Below are 26,157 nucleotides of genomic sequence, written 5' to 3'. Positions count from 1 at the left end.
TTCCGCACTCTGTTGGCAGTGTAGCAAAACTTTGCCACCATGTAAGAAATATCTTTATCTGCAAGCAAGATGTTAATTAGACGATCATCTGTAAGTCCAGGGAACCTTGATAGCAAGGGCAAGATTAAACGGCTTCTGGCAACCTTATAAAAGTCACAGTATAATATAATGTGGGCAATCGATTCAGTTACACCTGAATTGCAAGGGTATAATCGGTCCTCGATAGGCACACGCTGCAGCACAAATATGATGTATAGTCCCCCCCACATTCTCTTGATAGCCCAGGCTAATCCAGTCTTGTCAGATGTTTGAAGCTAAGCAGGGTCAACCTTGGCTAGTCTTTAGATGGGAGACCTCCATGGAGTACCTGGGCTGTGATGTGGAGGCAGGCAATGGCAAACTACCTCTGAACGTTTCTCGCCTTGAAGCCCCCACAGAGGTCACCATAGCTGTGACATGATTCACACTTTATCACCAGCTCCCCACCACAAGGGCACTGTTCATCCTCTCAATCCACCCAAATGCTAGCTTCCTTTTCTGTCCCATTGTCATTTCTGTGGGTTGGTCATGTAATCTCCTTCTTCTTTAATCTTCTCTACCAACTTCTGCAAATTTTATCAACAGGTATATCAAAGCTGCTCTATGAGCAGGCTGCTTAGCAGTCTTCGGGAAGGAACTCAGAAGCTGAGCAGTACAATAAAATAATGTAAAAATGTTATTTATTATAGTGCACAATTAAAAACAGAATGAAAACTACATAAAAACCACACAGAACTAACATCACATAAGACCAAACGTGTTTCAACCCTACTGTGTTTTCCTCAGTGGTCAGAACTGTGACAATACACTATATAAAATATATAAAATATCTATATAAAATATCTAAACTCATAAAGTGTAGCTGAGTGGTTGAATGGGATCTCCTATGGCATATGCCTAGGCTCACCACTCTTCGCTATTATATAATTCTGTGCTGAGAGTGTATCTCATGTGCGTCAGAAAAAAAGCTATCTTAGCAGTCTTCACCAGCAGAAGACTTGTTCTCATGGACTCATGGGGGCTGTGGCTGGGAACCCCACTGAATGATCTGTGTCTTATGGTTGTGCCTCAGAACCTTCTTCAAGCATGGAATAAGCTCAGGGACAGTGTTAACGCCTACGAATGGCAGATCATTGGAAGATTCTAGATGGGGCAGGCCAGGGATAGACACTAGAAACCTAACTGTTTGCATTTCCATGGTCAACAAAGTAGTATCTTCTCCTGCCACATTTCCAACCCTGATGCAGCCTCCATCCTAAGCCACCAGCCTCAAGTACCTTGGTGACTGGGAAACACTAATTTTAAATCTAGGGTTGCAGACCTCCACATGTGATTCTAGAACTCTCTCCAAATTACAACTGATCACCAAACTTCACAGATCAATTCCCTGGCAGGAACCACAGACTCCAGAAGAACTGGAAGTCCTAGACCAGCTACAGCCAGTAGATGCTGTATGCCTTCCATTTCTTGTATCATAAACTTATTGAGACTTTATGGTAAACCATGGAGAAACTGATTGACAGTCACTTATAAAGCCACTAAAGGGTAGAAGCTGGCTAAGGGATTAAAAGTACAAGACTGGTTTTGGCTGGCACCCTCCTACAGATATTCAGACTGGACTTTTCTCTTTAACACTTAGAAAAACCTGAAATTTCTTTTTACATTGAGAGACCAGAAGCAGGGAATTTTAAATTCCAAAACTGAATTTTGGCCGGAAGAAGTGACCTCACACAACGGGAAGGAGTTGGGGGAAGATGACCTTTGTCGTTAGTAATATCACATCCCTAGCCAGATTCAGCGATGAGATTTGTACCACTGACAAAGCACACCCCAGGTTTTTGCAGCACCTCCATCCTTGTTACTTTGCTACCACTGGGCTCTCCTTACTCCCTTTTTACTACGCCTTCTCAATCCCTAACTTCTTCCCACATTGCTGTCTTATCAACAGAAAGTAGACTGCAAATCCTCTGGGCGAGGAACACAGAGCTTCTACATTCCAGGACAGTATTTAGTACACCACAAATGGCATGAAACACATTCTACGGCTAGCAACCGGGATGCCAAAGGCACATTCATGCGGCAGGGGATGTCGCTCAGGTAATTCCGAAAACCCATTTTCCCCCAGCCAAGGATTGTTCTGTCAGCCAGCAGAAAGATCAAGCGATGGGAAAGCTGATAGACAGGTGTTGTCTTTTGGTGCCACTGCAGCGCAACAACAACAACGACACCAGCCAAACAGGCCGGTCGGGGCAGGAACCTGCAACGTGCTCAGGCTTGACTCGCTGCTGGTTGCCTGCCACCCTTTCTGCTCCACTGACAAGATCCCCAGGAACTCCAATCGGCACCCAACCCACAGGGCTGCCACCCGTCACTCAGGAAGACTTCAGGCTCAACTGCATGGCAGTGCTAGACCAAAGGGAAGAATGTTAAAAACGCAGGCAAAGGATTGTGCCCACTGGCCTCACTCTCGGGCTGCTCACAGTCAACAGAAAGTCTGCTCAGAGCAATTCATGTGTCATTGTAAATCTCCATGAAGATGGGAATGCTACAGAAAGCAGGGCCCTCAATTGACATGCAGGACATATGCATGAAGGGTTGCACACATTCAGGTTTTTCTGGGGATCTTCTGCTTAAATGCACAAAGGTGAGGAGGGCAGGGATAGCAGGTGCAGCCCCTTTACACAATTTTACCATCAGTATAAGCCTTTCTCCATTTTTTTAGTGCTGAAAAACTCCTGGAACGTTTTTCAGGCCCAGAATTGTCGTGATCATGCAGAATATGGTTGGGAAGCAGAGCTGTGGACACGCCCACCCGTGGATCCTCCCCTTCCCACCCCCTCCAGAGCTATCAGTTTCACCATCCTTTAATTGTTGTTGTTGTTATTGTTATTATGTTAATGTTATTGTTGTGACCACCTTACTGTTACCAGAATTATGTTACCTGTACCAGGTAACATATATACCGGAGAGGGTGGTATATAAAATAAACAAACAAACAAATCACTGACCACTGGGGAGATCAACATGACCATATATGGTCATATCACCCAATAAATTTTTAACAAATTTTCAAAATATATTAAAAAATAATTAACTCCCACCCATTCAGGAAACTCTTCCAGGGCCGTCAAGAAACCCCAAGGTTTCACAAAGCCCTGGTTGAAAATGTCTGATCTATACAAAATGTTTTGTAACCAGCTTTATCATGAGAGCATAGCTGAATAATGGTATAACGTCCTATAAATAAAAGAAACCCAATCAGAAACAGGGCTCAGGTTGCGTAGGGAGGCAATCTGAGTGAAGAAAGAAGTACACAAATAAGTTTTGCCAACTCCAGGTTGGGAAATCCCTGGAGATTTGGAGATGAGGTTTGGGGCATTCAGAGACTACAGTGGTGTATAATGCCATTGATTCCACCCTCCATATCAGAAGGCCAGGCAGCTCTACTGCTAGAGAATGAACTTTATTCCAAGTACCCTGTGTGTTTTTGCAGTGCACTGGATTCCTTTGGAGCCCTCTAAGACTTTTCCTCTGCTAATCCCACGATCTCTATGGAAATTGGATTTGGCCTTGAAATAGAACCCTGCCCCATTGTTTACAAGCCTCTGCCCTGTCTTGCAACTTCAGACCTAGCCAATCAAAGTGCAAGAAGGTATGATGGCCCATAAATCTTCTTGGAACTGATAACATGTCAGTTAGACAAATCATGAGGTCTAATTGGCTAAGAACACTCATAAATTCTTTCTGTTGATTGGACTTTCACCCACAAACCTCCAGATAAAAGAGAAAAGATGTTCTCTCTGATAGCAATAGAAGGAACAGTACTGTGGAACATTTGGAATCAAAGGTCCCGCTCTAAGTTTCTCACATAAGGTTTGGAAGGCCCAAAGGAGATAAGGGTATATTTTGATGTTATTATGTTATTGTAAGATTGCATGATGAGATTATCTGTGGCCCAGTGACAGATGAACAAGTAAGTTTTATGTCTTGGTTGGGATGCCCTCGTTTTTTACAGCTGCCATCATTTTAAATAGGCCCAACATCCCCTCTCTGGGATCCACGTAAATATTATAAAGCATCTTCAGAGAACGATGGCTGTTCTTAGATGGAACATGCTGCCTTAGAAGGTGGTGGAGTCTCCTTCATTAGAAGATTTCAGGGGGAGATGAGCACCTGTATGGAGTGTGTGTGTTTTTAAGTCCCTGAGAAGGTACTGGATAGCCCTTTGTGATCTCTTCTAGTTCGGTGCAATTTAGATTCTGAGACGCTGTGGACTATGCTGAGTAATGGAGTGCCCTCTCCTCATTTTGTACCACTGAAATCTCCTTGTTGCATGTATTCTACAATTCTGTACAAATAAAACACAACTACATGGAATTTCATATTGGGTACAGAATCTTTATGAATCTAAGGCTTCCAGTGAGCCAAAATGTCATTCTTCTGGCTGTTAATCACACGAAGACAATGCCAGGCTAATCCTAACCCTCTGCTTAATCAGCATTTCTTTAAGATGTATTTTTAACAAGTGGAAACCCTCAGAAGAAATACAAGGCATATAAAAGGCATTTGACCTGTACACTGATTTCTTTTTAAATAGCGGATTCATGTCAGGAAGGAAAGACAGTCTACATATGCTCAGGGGCTCTCTGACTGAGGAAGGAATTAAAAAAAAACACAAAATGGTATTCTTATGAGAACCCCAGATTTTCCGTTTTTAAAATATTTCTAAAGCTGAAATTTAATACTTATGACTGTAGAGATATTTCTGAGAGTGCAGCAAAGCCTACAAAAATCTCCAGTCAAGGGAGGAACTCCAGGATTGAGGACAGGGTGGACTACCCTATAACTTTAGAAACAGAATAAAGTGCCCCAGACAAACAAATATGGGGGAAATTTGCTTTCTCTGCAAAATGTGGTCAGGTTGTTGAATTCACTTTTTCTGGCCAGAATTTGGGCTGCCTTGACACAGTATTTCAATTTATTTATAATTTTATTTTTATACCACCCCTCTCAACAAGTGGTCTATGTCGGTTTCCACAGTCAAATATAAAACATCTTCAAAACAGTTTAAGAACAAGTTCAGCTTCTCTATTCCTCCTGCTGTCTTTCTGTCTCATACCAAAATTGGTTATGGGTAGGGAGCCAAAAAGAGGAGAGGATTACAAAGTCTACACAGTGTACCTATAACCCTGGCATCTTGATCTGAAGTGAAAATCCCTGTAAACACCCAAGAAGCCATCTCATAGAGATAACTCACAGGGATGGTCCCTCCAACCCAGCATTCTGATTCCCACAAGGCCAACATAGGGGCCGATTCTGCACAAGGAATTTGCCCCTGGACGACATCTCATTGCTCGCAGGTTTTATTGCTGCTTCCAGATGACATCGGCAGCAATGGATGGCACAAGTTTTCATCCAGTTTGCTCTGTGATAAGAGAAATCGCAAAATCCCGATTTCCTTCTTCTTTCCTCCTCCCAGCTGCTGCCTAGGGCGCAAACAAGGACAAGCCTGTTTGGAGGGAGAAACGTGCAACAGTCTCGGTAGCATTTTGTCCGCCCTCGCACCCATTTCCTGATTTAATTATTTTTAAATAATTGGGATTGGTGACTTGTGCTGATTGAGAACCCAAAGAGTGGAGTGAGAAGTGTGGGTTGTCCAAGCTTTAGGCTTCTCCACTGCCTCATCGGGAATGGAAAAGCCACCGCAAGGTGGTCGAATAATGTGGGAAGGGTCTGCTGTCAGGAACCATGGAAATGCGTGGTTTCCTATTGCTCATTTGCAAGCAGGATGCAGCACACATTTTACACCTTGTGGGATCAGTCTGGATGCTGCGTGTATAGTATAAACTATGAGCTAATTATGAAGCAATCCAAGCCAGACACTCCCATCATCCAATTCAGAAATTACCTTACGTTACATGCTGCACCAACTGAAGGAATACTTCCCCCCAACAACAAAAATATCTACCTTAATATTTCTACCTAGAAAAAGAGTCCTACTTTTTTGTACTCCCCTGATCTATAGGTTGCTAATTATTATACTTTGATCAAACCTTTTTTGGAGCAAGCCTTGTCTATTTGTTCTGGCTCTGCCCTCTCCCTGGCACAAAAAGGATCTTGTTGGAATTCTACAGCACATCTATAAATGGCCTTGGAAGGGAGGAGATCGGAGGTGTCCAAACAATCTCCGCAGTGCACGCCTACCCAGGGCTTTATGCTGCACTGGTCCTTGTCCATCTTCCTAACTGACAAGAGCAACTGCAGGACCAGCATGGGCTACACAGGTTGCAAGACTGAGCAACTGCCCAGGGTTAGTACAAGAGACCTTTGCTGCACCTCTGCCACTAGCCAGCTCTACCATTAGGCAGGGGGAGGAGCAGCAGATTCTGATGCCAATCAAAGGCAGCAAATGGTCATTCTCTTTATCAGGACCCCAGCAAGGGGGATTGTAACCACCATTCTAAAACCAAAGACAGGCTATATGCAGGCAGCTGTTAGGTGGCTATATACAGGGAACTGTTAGGTAACTGTGTTCTAAGGATGAATGCCTTGATGCTTCAAATCAAAACTCTTGTGCCCAGATTCTGCACCAAGGGCAGCTGCAGTCTGTATAATTTATGTGCATTGAGCTCATCTGCTTATTTTGCACAACTATTTATCTAGCTAATCATGGAGAAAGAGGTAAAGGCTGACACTGAAGCTCTGCCACCTGGAAATCTCATTTTCCTTAAAATGCAATTTTTACTGGCATTATCAGAGCAGGATGCTTGGTTCGATGGACCATTCATACATACTAGCTCTGAGATAGCCGCATAGATGATTTATAGAGATTGCCTCTGAGGTTTCACTACACTTTGCTTTCTCACTTTCCTCTATCTTCACAAGCTTAAAAACTTTATACTAATACTAATAACAACTTTATTCTTATAGCCCTTCCTTCCTTAGTAAGCTCGGGATGGATAACAACACAATCAAAACATTCAATGCAATATTCCAATCAATTATAAACATAGAACGGAGCTCTTCCATCAGGTCTATGGTTGAGGATGGGGTCGGTGAAGAAGATCAATGCCCCCCCCCCGGGTGTGAGTAATAGACTGAGTCCTTCCTCACCTCTCTGGCAGTGGGGATGGCTGGGGTGGTTTTCCTCCATGTACCGTGATTTTATGTCTTTTAATGGGGGTTTTAATGGAACATTGTAACCCACAACAAGACGGCTTTGGAAGTGGTGGGAAATAAATTGAATAACAACAACAACAACAACAACAACAACAACAACATTAAATAAATCTAACAGGTTTAGTCCTCTCTCTCTCTTTCTCTCTGTCTGTCTGTCTGTCTGTCTGTAATTTTTGTTTCATTTCTTAGGAAAAGCAAGCTCTGATAACTCAGGGCCCTAAACATTGTGCCTCGTTCCATTCTTGGCCTTTTCACTGTGCATTGCCAGAAGACACAGCGCTCTGCCTGCAAGACACATTCACCAGGAATTTTGGATTGCCTCCTCTCTAACCTATTAAGAATTCCCTCATCAGCAAGATATTACTCTAGACAGTGGAGATGTAGTGAAGCCAGAGACGTCTGCTTTACATAGAGGAGGCCATGCTGACATCACCGCTTGAGGAATCTTTAGCAAGGCTGAGAGAGAAATTTGCTCAAGACTCAAAAGGGGCCGGGATTGAAAGGCGACAGAGTCGACAATATGGCTAAATTGCAACTCGGCAGATTCCATTTGCTGCAGTGTGCCGTAGCCCTGTCTGCACGTGGACTCCGGAATTCTACGGTGGCAATGTACAGTTCAATACAAAGAATGTTTTGTACTCGTTTCGTTTTCAGTTGTTAGAGATTTTAAACAGAGAATGATTATCAAAGAATCTGAGCTGAGAAGGTGCCTCATACTTGATGCCAGGAGCCCCCGCCAAGTCCTACTCTGGTTGTAACAGCACACAGATTTACATTTCACATCCTGAGGGCTAGAAACTTGGCTTTAAAAAAAAGGCTCGAGCCTCAGGATCGTGCAGGAGCTACAAGGTTTCATGTTAAAAGACAAATTCCAAGAGATCGCAGCCAGGCGGACTCCTAGACACTCTGCCCCAAGGGCTAATCGTGTCTAGCTGTTTCCAGTAAACTCAAACTGTTGTTAAGTACGGAGATTAACAATGTGAGATCTGGTTTGGTCTGTACCTAGTGGCTGAATTTTGTTATTGAAGGAGAAAAGAACAAACTTTAGAGCAAGGGCAGGATTCTATACACAACAAATCAGACTCTTAGACTTTTATACTACACTCCCAAGAGGTCGTAAGTCCTCTTTAACCTGTTCTTTGTATACCGAACTATCGCCTGCACTTTAATTAAGCCTTGTAAATATTGCAAGGTCTAGAAATAGCTGTGGATGTCAAGACAGACATTAAAAAGTCACAAATAAGGGCACACCTATATAGTAAACTCCCGTTATGTAATTGATCCCACTTCTCACAATGGACCTGTGGAACTGTGCTGAATTCTCTCTTAATTGAAAGCTATATTACCATCACTGGGCTATGATTCCCAGAGTTCAAGGGAGGGGGGCATCCCATGGCATTTCAACTCGTATAAGCCTTCAGACATGGATATGTTCATAGTACAGCTTAGCTGATGTAAGGATGGTGGAGAAAACAATGTTCCTCAACACTGATTTAAGGAACTGAGGCCTCAAGAAAGTTCAGGAATAGCCATCATGAAAGAAGGGAACATAAGAGATCATATGTGAAACCCTTTTTCAGCAGTCTCAGTCCCCGAAGGTTTGTTGTGCCATTCATGTGAAAGCGGGAGTCACCAGCTGTGTGTGTTGGGAGCACATGAGTACGACCACTCACCCGATTTGTAGCGTTATGGTGTGAATTGTTCAACATGGATTTTCCATACGGCTTCCACTCATACCCAGGGTTTTGATCTGTGTGGAAAATTCACGTGTTTCCCAATTCACACGCCACATGAGCACACAAATCACACTCCTGAAACAACAGTCATGTACAGATGTGTACACTGTAGCATCTGCAGAGGCCTGTAGACTGAAGGATCATCCCATTTTATCCCTGCAGTAATCCTGTGAGGCAAGATAGGTTGAGGGAGTATGGCTAGCCCAAGGTCAATCAGTGAGCTTCATGGTGTAGCTGGAATTTGGACTTGAATTTCCTTGGTTCAACATTATATACTAAATTGTACCGGTTTCTACCTAGTGCACCCTGCTTACTAAATAATCCATGGCCTTGTGCCCTTAATATAAAAAACAACCTTCCTTTCCGTCCTCTTACCTGGTAAGATCCTGGTGCCCTATTCTCTACAACATCCACTGTCAAGAAGAAGAAGAAGAGTTGGTTCTTATATGCCACTTTTCTCTACCTGCAGGAGGCTCAAAGTGGCTTACAGTCCCCTTCCCTTTCCTCTCCCCACAACAGACACCCTGTGAGGGAGGTGAGGCTGACAGAGCCCTGATATCACTGCCTTCCCTTTCCTCTCCCCACAACAGACACCCTGTGAGGTGGATGAGGCTGAGAGAGCCCTGATATCACTTGCTTAGTCAGAGCAGCTTTATCAGTGCTGTGGCGAGCCCAAGGTCACCCAGCTGGCTGCATGTGGGGGAGTGGGGAATCGAACCCGGCATGCCAGATTAGAAGTCCGCACTCCTAACCACAACAGCCTAGCCACCACTCATCTGCTGATTGTTTTCAACTCAACATTTTGGATCAAAGATTTTGACAGACCCTGGTTTCTAGGCCACACCCCTCATCCTATCAGGCATTAACAGAGCACCCCTTTGTGGGCTTGCTCTCTGGTAAGCATTGCCACACATATCAAGCTAAGGGAATTTCTCCACTTGGCTGTCCTCGTTCACAGAATCCCAAACAATACTTCTGATTTGTGGCTGAGGGCTCTTCCTCATAACTTTGGCTTTATTAAAGTCTATATAATCCAGTAGTTTCATGATGAGCAACATTTATTGGCTTATTTAATCTAGGCAACAGAAACAAAGTCAAAATAAACCTCGTATAGGGAAGTGAAAAAATCTGACAAATGTGAATTCCACTAAGGCAAATTGATTGCTCCTGTTGTTTAATGATGTTGATTAAATTGCTAGGTGCACTTATGCAAGGACAATAATTACAAGGGTTCGTGTTATACAAAAGAACAGAGTCCAGCAGAACCATGTGGCCTCAAAAGCTAAACCATCCCATTATGATTTTTAGGGCTCAGCTGTGGAATGTGTTTGCTGCCTAAAGGATAGGCAGGAGATCACCTGTCAAGGTAGCTGAAGTCATTGTGTTTACCCACAGAGCAATCACACTCCACCCAGTAACAATCCCAATGACCCACATTCACCAGCTCCCAGCCAACATTTACCCCAGTCTTGCCTTCGAAAAATGAAAGAAAAATCCTCAAGGATTTTGTTGATGGGTCTAGGGCAGGGGTAGTCAAACTGCGGCCCTCCAGATGTCCATGGACCACAATTCATAGAAGCCCCTGCCAGCGAATGCTGTCCATGGACATCTGGAGGGCCGCCGTTTGACTACCCCTGGTCTAGGGAGACCCATATATTGTCTCTAGGTCAAGGAGCCACGACCCAGGCAAGCCATCAGCCACTCCCAGCTTTTAGCAACTTCAAGCAGGGCGATCTCAACTGTTACAGGATTGGCAGTGAAGGAAGGTGCCCTGCCTCAAATCCCAGAACAGAAGGACCAGGTTGTCATTTCTGAGCAGTGAGATAAGGCCCTCATCACATAATCAAAGGCATCTTCTCTCTCATCACTTCAAATGGTCCAGGTGGTGGAGGTGGAGAGTGCCATAGAGGCTCAGCCAATTTATGGTGATCCCATAAGGCTTTGAAGACAAGAGACAAGCAGAGGTACCTCTGTGTAGAAACCCTGGACGTCCCCTTGTGATCTCTCAGCAATGTCCTAACCAAGGCCAACCCTGCCTAGCTTCCAAGATCAGATGAAATCCAGCTAGCCTGGGCCATCCCAGTCAGGGAATGGTCTAGGGCTGAAGACAATAAAGACAGGACTGGATCAAGACCAAATTGGGAGCAGCCATCGCCTCCTTCTTCCTGCTGCGTACCCCCTCATGTCCCTGTAGGCCCCTTGTGCCCCAAAAGCAGCATTTCATGGAGGTCAGAAGGCTGCAATGGAAAGGAGGAAGCAGGAAAGTTTTCCACCGATGGAAACGATTCTGGATCCAGACTGCAGTGCAGATGCTAACAAGTAGATTTCCCCTCCACACACCCACACCCACACCCTGCATGCAGAAGTGGTAAATCCATGCTGGCAAGGTACCGCCGACAGGGATTTCCCAGTGCATAGATACCCAACAACAAATACAGCCACACTTTTACGAAAAGGAAAGCCCTGCCTGAAACTTACACTGTCCCAACTGGGACGATTTCTCCTCAAATCTCAGGTGTGTGGCTGTTGGATAGGATTAGTCAGGACTGAAATAAGGCTTTTTGGCACCTGCAGCTGCTAGGACTCTGTCCTAGGGAGCAGCGGCTTGCATTAAACGCTGAAAGAGGCAGGGCAAGGACTACCGGGACTGGGTGTCATGGCCAGGGAAGCGGCAGCAGGAGGGAGTGGGAGCTGTGGTACAGCCCAGGTCCCGAGAGCTTGCATTGAGAATAAACACATCCAGGTGCTTCAGACAAACCCTGGCAGCCTGGCTTTGCTCAACACATGAAAGGTCGAAGTGCCCTTAACATGTTTGCCCTTTCTGATTCCGGAGCCTCGTAGGAGGAATGGCTGAGGGACTTGGGAATGCTCAACCTGTAGGAGCAGAGGTTCAGAGGGGACACGATTGCTGTCTCTAATTATCTGAAAGGTTGTCAGAGGAGAGCAAGGAGCAGTTCCTGTTGGCAGGAGAGGACCTGCAGAACGGTACTGGCTAGATATCAGTGAATAACTTTTTACGTAGTTAAGCACTGGAATCGACTGCCTAAGGAGGCGGTGAGCTCCCTCTCATTAGCAGTCTTTAAGCAGTGGCTGGACAAATACTTATCCTGGATGCTTTAGACCAGGGGTAGTCAACCTGTGGTCTTCCAGATGTTCATGAACTACAATTCCCATGAGCCCCTGCCAGCAACCACTGGCAGGGGGCTCATGGGAATTGTAGTCCATGAACATCTGGAGGACCACAGGTTGACTACCCCTGCTTTAGATGACCCAGGGGCTTGGACTAGATGACCTGTATGACCCCTTCCAAGTCTACGATTCTACAATTCTACTATTCTAATTTGTCCCATGGAATGCTATACAAGACTTGCTGAGTTCCACAGAGGCTGTTTTGCACAAGGAAGAAGGAAGCAGCAAGTACTGGTTCAACAAGTCACGAGATAACTTGAGAAGATCTACATCCCATCTGCCGTCAACTCACCTGTAAGCTGGTTGAAGCCCACTTGGCGCAGGGCGTGTGTGACATTTTTTGCATAGTTGAGGAGGATGAAGAGTGCATACTTGTCTTCATAATACTGGGTCCCCCGCACTATGCGCAAATTCTGCAGTGGCAGGTACGTGAAGACATTCATGGCAATCAAAACATAGCCGGTCACTTCTCGGATAGTCTGGGAAGAGTCAGAGAAAAATCAGAGACACCATCACATCCACCCATTCATTACCAAATCACATAGAATGACACTTTATTAATGTCTCGTCTCACAGTTCAAAACAGGCTGCAAGTCTTCCAAGTCCCTAACGCAGAAAGAGCATCAGTGCTCCTTCCGTGTAATGACCAGGTTTTGGCCCCATCTTTGCCTCATTTGGTTGCAGATTGTTACTAGCATTCCCAAGAAATGCCTCCCTTGAACAACACTTTGGCTCCTGTCCATCACTGCCATGCAAATATTGCAAACACACTAAGAATACTTCAGTTAAAGGGTTGCATGAGGGAAATGACAACAGCAAACACCAGTAAGAAATTGAATCCTATGTATATTTTGCATCTCTTGTTCCTAAATGCCCATAAAGGATTCTGCATCTGTATCTAAATTGAATCCTAGAGCAGAGCAGCCATTTTTCTGTCTTGCTGCCTCAATCTGGTCTCATTTCTCAAAAGCTCCTGCTACTATAAAGGTGTTAATTTTTAAGTACTCTTCTCTTGGTTTTACTTCAACAAACTAACGCAGCTAATCCACTGGATTGCATTTATTTAACCCTCCTTTTTTCCCAAAGGGATGGACCAGATCCAATGGGATGAAATTAATTCAAAAGAAATTCTGTCTCAATATCCAGAAGAAGTTCCTGACAGTCAGAGCAGCTTCTCAGTGGAACAGGCTTCATAGAATCATAGAATCGTAGAGTTGGAAGGGGCCATACAGGCCATCTAGTCCAACCCCCTGCTCAACGCAGGATCAGCCCAAAGCATCCTAGAACATCCAAGAAAAGTGTGTATCCAACCTCTGCTTGAAGACTGCCAGTGAGGGGGAGCTCACCACCTCCTTAGGCAGCCTACTCCACTGCTGAACTACTCTGACTGTGAAAACTTTTTTCCAGATATCTAGCCTCTATGTCTAGCCTATATCGTTGTTTATATTGTTGTCTATATCTAGACTACATCGCTTCCTCAGGAGGTGGTGGGTTCTCCATCTTTGGAAGTTTTTAAACAGAGGCTGGATAGCCATCTGACAGAGAGGCTGATTCTGTGAAGGCAAAGGGGTGGCAGGTCAAAGTGGATGAGCGATAGGGTTGTGAATGTCCTGCATAGTGCAGGGGTTGGACTAGATGACCCAGGAGGTCCCTTCCCACTCTATGATTCCATGATTCTATATATAACTAGCAGCAACATCCTGCATTCAATCATTGGTTTCATCACTTAATCATGTGTCAGAATTTGAATCAAGTTCGTTATCCAGGGACACATTCTTCACCCTACACGTCACGCCCACTTTCCCCCTCGAATGAGAGAGCATGTGAATCCCCCCAAAAGCCCCACCACTATGTCAACGGCGAAGCTGTTTGAGGGTGTGAAAATCTCCCTGTGGCTTCTACCCACACGGGTCAGCATCATCCATTCTCGTATTCAATGGGAATGACCGTTGAGGGAGCATGAGTGGGCAGGGGAAAGGGTCAGCGTGACTTCAGATATCATTCAATGAGCCAGTTGGCTCAACGGAAGCTTTAAAAGAAAAAGTGAATTCTTGATCCAATGAGATGGCTCTGTTGGCACAGCCCCACTACAAAGAACCCTTCTTGCGCTGATGGCATGGATCCCACATGCAAGTTGGTCTAAACTGACACATCACAGGGCAATTTGGAGTTGTCATTCCCTGCCTGGCAACTGTTCCTTTGAGTGAGGGGTGCAGCCTGAAGCTCCCCTGTCTTCAGCAGTCAAGGAAGAGTTGCTGAGAGCTCACACAAGCTTGGCAAGGTGCAAGGGGGAAACCTCAGAATCTACTCCTTCCCACGGGGCCAGTTCCCTCGGATCCCAGCATACCAATGGAAGCATCATTAACCCGCAGTTTTGGCACAGAGCTTCTGTTCCCCACCTTCAAATACAGGAAGCTGACAGTGCACATTTCTGAACCTGGCTATTTGACAGGGCAGAGATGAGGTGCCATGTGTGCAGCCTACCTGCCTGCTGCCACATAAGGCAAGTCGAGGCAGGGCCTTGTCTGACAGGAAATCTGGAAGCAGGTGAAAGAAGACAGGAGAGGGAGCTTCCAGCACAGTTCACTGCTCCAGCGAGATACAGCAAGAGTCAAGGAATCGGAGAGCAAAAGCCCTGGCTGCGTTGCCCGTCTGATACCTCCAACACCCACTCATTGGAACAGCTGGGCTTCTCTGACACCCTTTGGACACTCTGACACCCTTATGTCCACGAGTGCATTTTGTTTCACCACTCCAGGTATTGCAACCAAGAAATTCAGATCCTCGGATCAAATGGAATGATGCAAGGCATGGCTGCAAGTCTCCACATGTGTACTACGAAACAAGCTCCATTGACTTCAGTGGAGTTGGGAGTCAAGATCTATGAGCAGGGGCACAAGGAAGGAATGGTGGAAATTGTTCCATACAGGGAGCATCCATTCGCAAAACTATATTTTGCGGATTTGTAAAATTGGGTTTGTGAGAAGCCAGGTGTACAGAGGCATCTTGTCTATCATTATCCCTTTTGCCACACCACAAAGTTCCATTCTGATTGACTGATTGATTGGATTGCCCCTCTCAGCAAGCCAGATTAGGGCAGTAAACAATGTTACATAATAAAACAAAACATTTTAAATGGTACATAATTAGAAACGAATTTAAAACAATATGTTCAGTTCTGCAACAACATTGGTATGTGTGGGCCATTCCCTTTGGATGCATCTGTCCTTCCAGAAGAGGGCTCTTGCAGGAGGGGGCCAACTTGAAGATGTTTCCTGTTCATTGGCCACAACCAAATGCCTGGCAGCTCCATCTTACAGGCCCTTCAAAACTGGGCATGCTCTTGGAGGGTCCACAGCTCTTCCAGGAGCTCATTCTATCAGTTAGAGCAGGGGTAGTCAAACTGCGCCCCTCCAGATGTCCATGGACTACAATTCCCAGGAGCACCCTGCCAGCGTTTGCTGGCAGGGGGCTCCTGGGAATTGTAGTCCATGGACATCTGGAGGGCCGCAGTTTGTCTACCCCTGAGTTAGAGGCATACTTGGGTCCAAACATATGTTTTAGGGGCCAGGGATCATCAGCTGGCTCGTACTGGCTGAGCGAAATCCCCTCTGGGAGGTATAGTCAGTTAGGTGGTTCCTCGGGTATATGGGACAGACTACAATTTCTACATTGAACACCTGCTCCCCTCTTCCTATTGCCCCAAATAGGAGGCACAGACTTAGGAGTGGTCTTAGTCATCCTGGGTCCTTGGGCAAAAATTAAAGATAAAACCCCCAACAATCCCAAAGCGGGGAGGCACACATGGCAGCAGACCACAGGGGGTCAGCGTGCGTGGCAGCAGGAGCTTGCTTCCTTTTCCTCTTATTTCCCCCTCTGCTGTGAGTGGGAGGTGGAGCCTTGGACAGGTGGGACCTCCCCACGGCTAAATCCACCCCAACTGTATCTGATGGGGCACAGCTGCTTTCCCACCACCCACCCCCATACACAACAATTAATCCCCTTTGTCTTGTTACCTGCAAGAAGGAGAGGTCCTGATTTTGTTCAATGAGGACAATCTCGAGGTTGCCCATGACAATTTCGCAATTGTTGTACATTTTGTGGAGCGTCTGGTAGCTTTGATGGGCATCACCGGTCACACTAAGTCCATTGAGAGTGCCTGCACAGACTGGAACAAGAACGGAAATGAGGCACATGAATAATGTGGAAAGGCGGTTCATTGGTCACGTTTCATAAGAAAAAAGTTGTGCCTCGGGCCCTTTAGTGGGCAGGGGGACAGGGTCTGTGTTAAAAAATTAATACCTTCATGAGATAAAGTTAAATATCCCTCCCAAGTAGGATCATCCATACGTCATGAATTGACCCAGGAAATGGTTTGTTTTAAAATTATTATTTGCTTGTTGTTTCTTTGATCGGACAAGCTCTTGATTTATGCTTTGTACTGATTTGCTGTTTTAGGTTATTATTATTTATTTCATTTATACGTTGCACTTTGCTACAGCTCAGGGAGGTTTACAACACAGAGATACAATCCATAATATAAAATCATACCATTTTATATAAAATTTTAATAAAATTACAATTGCACTAATTTAAAATAAATGGCATCCATTCCATCTAAAACAGGGATAGTCAACCTGTTGTCCTTCAGATGTCCATGGACTACAATTCCCATGAGCCCCTGCCAGCAAATGGACATCTGGAGGACCACAGGTTGACTACCCCTGATCTAAAACATCTCCTATTTCTAGGGGATGGGGAATGGCAATGTAGCAGTCAGTGGTGGGTTTGGACTGGAAGGCCACCAGATGTTAAAGGTAATCCTTGGCCTCAACTATTGGCCTGGCGGAACACAGAACACTTTAAGGTTCCACAGGGCTCTGATCTAGTTAGAGCATTCCATTAGTCTGGGGCCATGGATGAAAAGGAAGCCAAACAAAAGAGGTACCCACTCAAAAGAGCTGATGTTTCCAAAAATATTGAAATTATATTATGCCTGAAGCTATATAAAGATGGCATAAATCATGGAAACTCATACAAAGATAATATACAAACTGAAGAACGTAAGAAAACGAACCTTTATAAATGACAAAAGGCAACCAAGATTACATACAAACTATGGACAAACAAACAATAAATAAAGATTAAATGTAGCCATTAAACAAGTAACGACAAGGAATTTCCTTGCAGTGGAAAGGCCTGATGACCAAGGCAGCCACCCAGGCAACCGACTGACAGCCAGCTCGTAATTCACCAGTTTCACTAGGTGCTTTTTCAAGGTGCCGGAGTCTTCAAACTTCATATAATGGAGGCATTTTACTCTCAGACTCAATGGTGTCACAAAGCCTTCAAAGCCCACAAATTAGGGGAATATTTATCCGTCCATGCCTGACAAATTCAAGCAGAAAAACCTCCAGGAAAAAAGTTCTTAACCATGGAATGCTTGGCTTTTGTTCTTTGAACCCTTGTCCCCAATGACATATGACAAACTGCTTTTCAACCTCTTCTTTCCCAATCCATCCCCAACAATTTGCCCAAGCTGCTTCTTGAGAAATCCAAACTTCCTTTTCTATCTAGACCTGTAAATCTCACCCACCAAAAATCTAGAAAGAGAAGAGCAGCTGGTTTCTGTAATCCGCTATTTACTACCCTAAAGGTAAAGGTATCCCCTGTGCAAGCACCGAGTCATGTCTGACCCTTGGGGTGACGCCCTCTAGCGTTTTCATGGCAGACTCAATACGGGGTGGTTTGCCAGTGCCTTCTCCAGTCATGACCGTTTACTCCCCAGCAAGCTGGGTACTCATTTACTACCCTAATGTGTCTCAAATATAAGGTGGCCAGATTTTAACATTGGTAAAGCGGGACACCATTGACTGGGGGGGGGGGGGGTCTTGATTAAAAATTTGGTGTATATGGAGCAACAAAAAGTTTAATAGAATGCATAGAATGCAAAAATAGTATTGTAATATATATATTTTTAATTTCAACATAAGTACAATTTGCCAGGTACCCCCAGATGTCCTTCCAAAAGTGGGACAATCTGGTCACCTTACTCAAATATCTCTTCCACACCAGCACCACCAGCACCACCCCCAGGCTGCCACTGGGTGTTTGAGCCAGGGTCAATTGCCCCGGATTTTCCCGGGTCCAGAAGGAGTCCTCAGCGGACCCAGTCCACCCCAGATTTGTGCCTCCAGATGAGGCAGTCAGGGTGGTAAGGTTCCACTGTCTTCGGGGGGGAGGGTCGGTTTTGGAACGTGGTAGCCATACCACGTTCCTAAACAAGCAAACAAATCCCCCCAGGAGGCTTGGCAGCACCAACATCATCTGGAAGTGGGGATTAGCCTCGCAGCCAGAAGAGTGCCAGTCCAGGCAGAATTCCCCATGCGGAAAAGGTTAAAGGGGCTTACAAGATCTCAGAGAAAACTGTGACTGACCATGATCACCCAGCTGGCTGCCTGTGGAGGAGTGGGGAATCAAACTCGATTCTCCAGATTAGAGGCCGCTGCTCTTAACCACTACACCAAGCTTGCTTTCAAGAAATGTCTAAGCATGCAAAACAAGAATCTCTTTTCCAATAAAACTCAAAATGTCAAAATCTGAATTCCCCAGGAAACTGGAAGGAAAAAAAAACACAGGAGAATTACAGAAACCCAGTTCTGCTAAGAATACGAGACATGGGTGTGTATTTTTTTTCTTCCTAAATTTTAAAAATCGTATATTGTACAAACAGTAAAACAAAAGATCTTTTGGAAAGAAAGATGCCGCTGAACAGCAAAACTGAAATACAAACGGAGCTGCCCATAACAGCCTTACTGGAAGATAACCGGGCCGTTCTGCCTCGTGGCACGTCTCTGGACAGAGAGGAAGTTAGCATGAAAAACAGAGTCACCATGGAGCCCTCTGCTCTGGCTGCTTGCCACTGGCTAATCTCACCCAGCACTGAGTGGCATTTTGCCAGGCAAATGATGGAAAGCCACAAGCACCACCTGCACACCCTGGCCCACCCCTCTGAAAGTAAATAAGCCATGAGCTTTTCCCCACAACCAATGTGGCTCATAAGAACTTCTTTGTAAAAGGAAACCACTTGCTCAACAGATCTTTGCATATGGCTGTCTACATTCTGGGTCATCCCCCCCCCATTGTTTTGTGTTCTCTTCACGAGGGATGACAAATCTCGTGTGGGGGCACTTGCCTTTCAACACCTATCAAAAATAGCGATGACTATGCTGTTGTATCAATGTCCATGCTAGCAACTTAGCTTCCATACTGTTCATTCTCTTGGATTTTGTTAACTAACACTTCTGTCCTAAGAAATATTCTACCCTTCTAACCCAATGGGTTTAGCGAGGCATAACTCGGCTGCCTGCATCCCTAATGCTGGGAGGCATTCCCATTAGAGAGCTAAAAGTTGATCACCGGAGAGAAAGGAAACACTTGAAAAGCAGCAGCACACAAGGAAGAATGAAGTGACTTTTGCTTTCTCTGTGCACGAAAGTTTACTGCATCCGGCAATTAGTCCAGCAACTTTAGAACATAAAAAGAGCCCTGCTGGATCAGACCAAAGGTCCATGAAGTCCAGCATTCTGTTTGCACAGTGGCCAAGCAGCCAGCTACCTCTAGGTAGGAGGACTGCAGCAGAAGCATCCACTCATGATCTCCATGAACTGACAGAAAGAGGAATACCGTCTCTGGCACTGGAAGGACTAGGTATCTATCCTGACTAGTAATCACGGAGAGTCCCTGTCCTCCGTGACTTTGTCCACTGCCCCTTTTAAGGCCTCCAAAGTTGGTGGCCATCACTATGTCCTTTGGCAGCAATTTTCACAATTTAATTAAGCACTGTGTATAAAACGATGTCCCTTTGTCTGCCTTGAATCTCCCACCCTGCAGATTCAGTGCACCACTCCAGGTTTTAGTATAATGGGAAAGGTTCTCTCACATCATGCATAATTGTATAGACCTCTATCATGCCTATCCTTAATGGAATTTTTTCTAAGCCAAACAGCTCTAAACATTTTGATCAATTTTCATAGGGCAGCTGCCCTTTTAGGTTGCTCTTTTCTGCCCCTTTTCAAGATCGACAATATCCTTTTTCAAGAGCAGTGAGCAGAACTGTATGCAGTATCCCAAGTGTGGTCTCACCACTGATTTGTATGACAGCAGTTTGACAGTGATAGTTTTATTCGCTATTCCTGTTCTAATTATGGCCAGAATGGAATTCCCTTTTTTCACAGCAGTTGTACACTGAGTCGACATCTTCATAGAGCTATCCACGACCACCCCAAGGTCCCTTTCTAGGCTTGCTGCTGCCAGCTCAGATCCCATCAATGTGTATGTTCAGCTGGGATTAAAGTGGCAACTAAATTTGATGCAAAACCAGAAGTATCAATCAGGACTGGATGCCCTTGGTTTACACCTGGTTATCTTGTACAAAATCCACTGGGGAGGGTACCTAAGTCTCAAGGTTTGACCTGAACTTTGGAGAGACTGGTCTGCCTTTTCAGGGTCTCCAAGGGAAGGAGGGTTCAGATATGCCTAAAGTGAGATTTTCCGGTGCCATGCAAGTCCATCAAGGCAATATGTGTGCAAGGTTATATGAGTCAGCACAAAGTATCAGAAAGAAAGTGGCCAGAGTGGAATCCTCCCTCTTCAGCTTTGAGCCCCTTCCACCAAGAAATAACAACAAAAATAAATGTAAGTTACCTACATCTCTGGATCCACCCCCAGGACACCAGGCATGGCCAGATTCTTCCAAGGACCTACCAAATGCCAACAGGCTCCACCCCTACTGCAGTGAAATAATGACTTCAAGTCATGTTTCATGAAACTTTGGTTCAGGCTCCGGCCCTGTGAATTTCTTAGTGGGCTGCACGAGAAAGAATATGTTTCGTTTAGTGTAAGTTGTTTTGCCAATTAGCTGTACCTGTGCCCTTGAGAAGCCTAACACTGTCTACATATGTTGATAAGACTAGCTTCAGTTGTTCCCAATTAAACTTGTTATGAGAGCAGGCCTTGAGTTAGGTGAGCCAGCATTACATCACCTGTCCTAGGACTGGCTCATCTACCTTGACACTAGTAACCCTATTGGTTTATGAATAAATTGCTAATTTCTTTTTGATTGGTTTATGTGCCTAAAGCCCCATGTGGGAACAAGCCATAAAGATCTTCAACTGTAACATCATGTTCAGATTTTGGGGAAATTCTTGTCTGTAACCTTTGTGTACCTGCAACATGCATTATAGACTTCTAAACTTTGTTTTTGGCTCGTCCAGCACTCTTCTATGTTGAAGAGCCAGTCCTCCACTGCAAATCATGTTTCTTTAACATTAGGCTGAAGGACTATAGCCTCTGGGAACACTGATGCTCATTAATGTATTTCGTAGTGTCCCTTCTTCCCCAGCAGTGTCTTTCCTCCACCTCATTGGAGCAGGTTATAAGATCCCCAAAAATATCATCTTTGGTCTGCAGAGACTACCAATTCAAAAATGGCTGCCTTCATCATAGGAGAACGCTTGTTTTAAGACCTCCTAACTTTTTGGGGAATTTTACTCTGCTATAGGCATTTTGTGTGGTGTTTATTAATTTTCCTTAAAATTCCAAAACTACCCACAGGCCAAATAGGTTTGCAGACACTTGCAGCAGAGGATATGCCTCCACAACAGACAACAAGAATCACAATTGAGGGGGGGGGGATGTTTAAAGTCTTAGGATCCAAGTTTAGGATCTCATGCTTGGTCAACAGCTTTCTATGCCATTTTCCTTTTCTTTACCAGAATGTTCAATATAATTTAACATAGATCAAGTTAAAATCTCAGCTAAATAGCATGTGAGAGTGAGATTACCACTATTCAGTTCAAATTGATAAATAGAGTCAAATCCAAATTAGCAACTCTGAGCATGGGGCAAGGAAACAACAATTATTCTATCTCAGTCCCGCATAGTATTTGTGGTATTTGCAGAGCAAACCTCTTTCACAAATCAGTTTAGGAATACTCTGTTACTTGACCTGTGTGCAAACACCTGGTGAAGTAGGGTTGACGCATAAGAATCAAAAGAAGGAACCGTATAAACACAAAACCACAGTCTATTTTTAATTTTGGATTGAATAAAGCAGAATAAACTCCTTCCTTGTTCTTCCTTGAAGTCAAACTACAGAAGATGCAGAGAGATACGTGACTGATTCCTTGGCTGCCTCCTCTCCCCCAAGAAAATACAGGTAAAGGAAGTTTTTTATTGCAGAAACACTGAGGAAGTGGGTATCAGGTTGCTAGTTCTGAGTTGGGAAATACCTGGAGACTTTGGGGGTGGAGCCTAGATTTGGGGCAGGAAGGGACCTCAGTGGAGTATGCTATGGAGTCCATTCTCCAAAGCAGCCATTTTATCCAGGGGAACTGATCTTTTTAGTCTGCAGATGACCTGAAATTCTGGGTGATCCCCAGGTCCCACCTAGGAACTGGCATCCTTAAGTGGTTGCTGAACCCTTTCTCTATAGTCAATTGTGGTCGAAATCCCCCTTGCTATTTTTCCCCACTAGAATCACTATCACTATTCCGTGTAATGAAAGAGATGGGGAAAGTCTACCCTTTCTAATCCAATTCTTCTAACTACAAGTTGGATCCTAAGGATACCCAACTGGCCGAAACGTATCTTTTCCCACCTTCCTCTTTTCCCAGCAGCCTTAAGAGGGCAAGGTCAGGGGCCAGAGGACCCTTGCAAACGAAAATCAACACAGCTCAACAGGCTGCACTGAGGACTGCAATTGGTCAATACCACCATTCTTCTATCTTCCATCTACAGCAGTGGTCCCCAACCCCCAATCCAGAGACCAGTCCCGGTCCGTGGATCAGTTGGTACCAGGCTGTGGCTCCTCCTTGTCCTCCTCCCCGGCTGCCCTGCCACTCTGCCACCGGCTCACCTTTGGTGCTCTCCAGCAGCCACCTTGGCTGGGGCTCCTCCTCAAATTGCCAAGAGTTTGTCCATGTTAAAAGCCCCATTAAAACCATTCCAGACATTTTTTCATATGCAGACTCCCACAAACATTTTAAAAACCACGGCGGACTACTACCCCCCCCCCCAAATCAAGTACAGGAGTAGGAGAAGGGAGCGCAGATCACATGGCGAGTGCTTACGTTCTTAACACTGGGGGGCGGGGCATCAGATCTTCCTTGCCACGTTGGCCTCAACCATACACCTGGCGGAAGAGCTCCGTTTTGCAGGCCCTGCGGAGTGCTGAAAGCTTCCGCAGGGCCCGCAGCTCCTCCGGGAGCTCATTCCACCAGGTAGGGGCCAGGACCGAAAAGGCCCTGGCCCTGGGGCTGGGAATGACCAGTAAATTAGTACCCGCAGAGCGTACTTATTTCACCATTACAGTTGGTACTTATCATTTCCATGAAGGAACTCACTGCTGCACACGTGGGCTTATCCCATTTAAACCCTCCAAACAGCCACTACTGCCACATCGAGCTACCAGGTTTCCATAGTCCAAAGTCACCTCTCTAGGCACAGGGCTCCCTACCACAGTTTCCCTGCAAGCATGTACTATGTACCTCTCATGCAATTATTCAAGAAGCAAAAACTTTCTACCCAAATCTGCTGTTTATATATTGCAGGGGTAGTCAAACTGCGGCCCTCCAGATGTCCATGGACTACAATTCCCAGGAGCCCTTGCCAGCATTCGCCAGCGAATGCTGGCAAGGGCTCCTGGGAATTGTAGTCCATGGACATCTGGAGGGCCGCAGTTTGACTACCCCTGATGTATGGGCAGGGCCATGTAATGATTCCACATTCCAGTAGGGGACAGAGGGGAAGAACCGTAGGCCGCAAGACATTTTTCCATGGCTACCCCTTGCAGCCTAGGAGGCCCCAGCTTGGGTGTGTACGCTTCCTTCACATATGTAAAGTTCACAGGGGTTAAACATGAAACTTCCTAAGCCCACAACCCTCCCACAATTGCCTCAGAAGAACTGACACACCAACAAACTGGCTCCGCAGCTTCTTTTGCCAAATATGTAACAAACAAACAGCCTGCCTAACCAACAGTCTTAGCCAACCAACAGCCCAGAGGGATAAGTGGGTGCTTTTGGATCTGAAATACAGAAAGACTTTGGCATCACAAACTTACTTGGTATATTTATCTGGGGAATGGGAGCACCTAGGTTAAGAGGTACATTTATGGCTGGAATTGGGGACTCGGGGCTCCGGAAAGTACAAAGTATATGACTTCTGAGATATATTTCCAATGAAGCAAAGAGCGAGACCATTTTCCAGGCAGATCTGATAAAGTTCAACTCTTGTAACTCCCAACAGTCAATTCAAGTGTCCCAACAGCCACAGAAGAATTAATTCTATTTGGAGTGGAGATGGAAGCCCCTGCCAACTCTGGAAGGGGAGGGGAGCCTGGACACAGGGATCTCATTGTGCCAAGACTGGGTTGTGCTGCTCCCCAGGCCCCTTTGTGCCGAGATGGCCTTGGGCAATGTCCTGACTGGACAACAATGGGGTGATTATCCATGGGGAAGCAAAGGAAATCAAGGCCTTGGTTGGCTACTCCACCCAAGCAAAGACATGAAAGATTCTGCCACAAGATTCCTTGAAGAAGAGAGAGAACAGGCCTGCCATTAGGACAACCTGGGTCCCTGCTATGGTGGGCTTGGCCTATTCCTCCAGCCCTGATCCCTCTACTTCGACGACATTCCATCCCCTTACCACATCCACCTAAGAGCCAATCAAACACACCAAAATTTGTACTTTTCTGTTCCTGGGTTGTCCAAGGCAGTATCTTTTAAACTTCAAGTAACCCTCTCCACAGATTTCCATTGGGGGTAATCTGCCCCCCTCCCCACCTATGCAATCATAATCAACCAGATGTGAACACGTGAATTGGCCTTGTACTGAAAAAGACCCCTGGTTTACTGTCGCCAGGATTGTCTACTCAGACTGGCAGCAGCTCTCCCCTGCCGGATTCTCTGAAGATGGCGATGCCAGGGATTGAACACTGGACCTTCTGCATGCCAAGCAGATGCTCTACCGCTGAGCCACGGCTCTTCTTATAGAAAACCTAGAAAGAATTCTCAATTTGGACACCAGGATTTGTGTGACTTTTGTCCTTCATGCAGTTGCCCATAAAATGCTCCAGAGAAAACCTGCCCTTCCTTGGTTTGAGCTGGAATTAGAATCAAAAGCCCGCCTTATTCTAAACCCTGTCTTCCCTCCCCCCTCGTATTCTGTGTTGCTATCATGCTTTACACTGTGAAAATAAGAAAATAAGAACACTGCCATTTACTTCTCCCCAGACACATACTATGCCTCCATTCCAGCCCCTTCTGTCTGCATCCTTGGCCTGTCAGCCTTTTTCCTCAGTGGACAAAGAGGCAGGGGGTGTTGGGGGTGTTGACATCCCAGCCCACGACTCAGGCCAGACAGTGGCTCCAGCCCGGGAGGCAGGCCACAGTCAGACACATCAAGGCCTTTCCTGAGGAGATAACAGGAGGGGGGGGGGGACATGAAAGAGTGGAGGCAAGTGTTTACCTCCTCTCAGTCATCTCCCCTGTCAGAGCACAATACCCCTTTCATTTTCCTGCAGCTCTGGGCTCCAGGAGCCAAGAATCCTGGGTTCCTTTCCATTCCCCCTCTCCATTATAGGGGTATTAATACAGATTACAGATTAGCAAAGGAGGGATCAACAGATTCTGGGATCTAAGCTTGCTCGGCTTGGGTGGCAGAGAAAAGACTGGGGGAAGAAAACTACAAGTGGGCTGGAAGAAAGAGAGGGCTAGGAGCCAGGACCACTGGGTTTTGTCCCCCTGTCATAGTGACAAGCCTTTTGCAGGGCTGCTATTCAAGACCCAGACGTGACTCAGAACTAGGCAGCTGGGGAGGGGGGGGGGAGGGATGGGGGCTCTTTTGTCTCTGGCTAGGCTGAGATAAGAACCACCACCACCCCTGGTAACCACATCTCCTATTAGGACACCTGATTATGGAGTTGCTGTTTTTTTAATATCACAGAACATTA

General features: G+C 45.6%; 1 protein-coding gene across 1 annotated transcript in view; it reads right to left on the bottom strand.

Moving 5' to 3' along the window:
* ERBB3 (erb-b2 receptor tyrosine kinase 3) overlaps positions 1-26,157 on the bottom strand; it is a 105,046-nt gene that overhangs the window by 40,164 nt on the left and 38,725 nt on the right. The window contains exons 2-3 of the mRNA XM_077328842.1: positions 16,160-16,311; positions 12,436-12,622 (exon numbers count right to left, since the gene is read on the bottom strand). Coding sequence (XP_077184957.1) covers positions 12,436-12,622; positions 16,160-16,311 — 339 coding nt within the window. The remainder of the gene's footprint in view (positions 1-12,435; positions 12,623-16,159; positions 16,312-26,157) is intronic.

Source organism: Paroedura picta, chromosome 3, assembly GCF_049243985.1.
Source record: "Paroedura picta isolate Pp20150507F chromosome 3, Ppicta_v3.0, whole genome shotgun sequence".
In the NCBI taxonomy this organism is placed as follows: Eukaryota; Metazoa; Chordata; class Lepidosauria; order Squamata; family Gekkonidae; genus Paroedura; species Paroedura picta.
The sequence above is the reverse complement of the archived record's forward strand: the minus strand, read 5'-3'. Positions and strand labels throughout refer to the sequence as shown.